Source organism: Umbelopsis ramanniana (genome assembly GCF_025399195.1).
Source record: "Umbelopsis ramanniana AG unplaced genomic scaffold K450scaffold_196, whole genome shotgun sequence".
NCBI lineage: Eukaryota > Fungi > Mucoromycota > Umbelopsidomycetes > Umbelopsidales > Umbelopsidaceae > Umbelopsis > Umbelopsis ramanniana.
The window spans coordinates 1-1,059 of NW_026252282.1; the positions used below are offsets into that span (position 1 = coordinate 1).

The 1,059-nt window shown below is 40.2% G+C and overlaps 1 protein-coding gene across 1 annotated transcript; it reads right to left on the reverse strand.

Moving 5' to 3' along the window:
• Positions 1–212: 212 nt before the first annotated feature.
• Positions 213–950, reverse strand: K450DRAFT_203294 (uncharacterized protein; the record flags this gene model as incomplete). Its single annotated transcript, XM_051584714.1, has 1 exon — positions 213–950. A coding segment is annotated over one exon (738 nt), but the record flags the coding sequence as incomplete, so codon positions are not given.
• Positions 951–1,059: the final 109 nt, after the last annotated feature.

Here is a 1,059-nt window from a genome sequence, read left to right on the forward strand (position 1 = left end):
CCGAGCCTCCAGCAGCCGCTCAAGCAATTCAGGCAAAATGCCTTTGGGCGATTTTCTAAACATATGATATTTGTCTCCAACTTTTACATTGTGGTATTGGTCCTCATGGGTATCTGACGTTTTTACGTATGATGACGGGCATATATTATTTACAATTAATACAGAAGGATATAAGGATTGGTAATCTAGGATAACACAGTCAGAGTACACACCTGGTTCGGGGTCGAATACTGTTGCACCCTCATATGACTCGGTCCAGGATGGAAAGTTTGTAGACTCAAGTACGAACCCACGTCGCACACACTCAAAAATCAGGTTGTGATTTACCTTAAACTGTTCTCCCCTAGTTAAAATGTCTTCAGGCTTGCACCGCAGAATTCTAGCACGCTCCATAAGGTCTACTAGGATGTCGAAACGTTCGATCAGCCGCAGTACCAAATATGCATCCTGGGCACAGTACTCCTTAATCTTTTCGGTGTCGCCTTCTTTCCACATCTTCATCATATCTTTGTAATCCAAATCATTTTTAGTTTCTCCAAGGAATGTTTGAGATACATATTGTAATGAGTGTCGATCGATGTTCATTCGTTTGAAATACTGAAACACATCAATCACAGTCCGCCCGGGGATTTGCGGCTTAATAAATTTGTTGCTGCCGTAGCTCGCGTTCTGCCACGAGAATTCTTCAAATACAACAGGTAAACACGGTATGCGGCTCATATTAGGAATATTCAAAAGATGCAGCTGCATCCGTTCATAAATGTACTTGAAGTCGAAGTTGAATATGTTATATCCGACGATGATATCAGGATCTTCTTGAATTACGCGTTTTGCAAAATCAGTAATGCATGTTTTTTCATCTTCACAAATAACGTCTTTGTCGTCTTTATAGTTGTATGTTATGCCTATCATAAAAATAACATCATCGTGTCTATACGATTTTGGCATGCCTAGGTGGTCGGTATAGACTTCAATGTCAAAGGAAAGTACTTTAAAATGAGGGACTGTTTCTCTAGCAGATTTCTTAATTTGTGTGTAATGAATGTATGATGCGTCGGG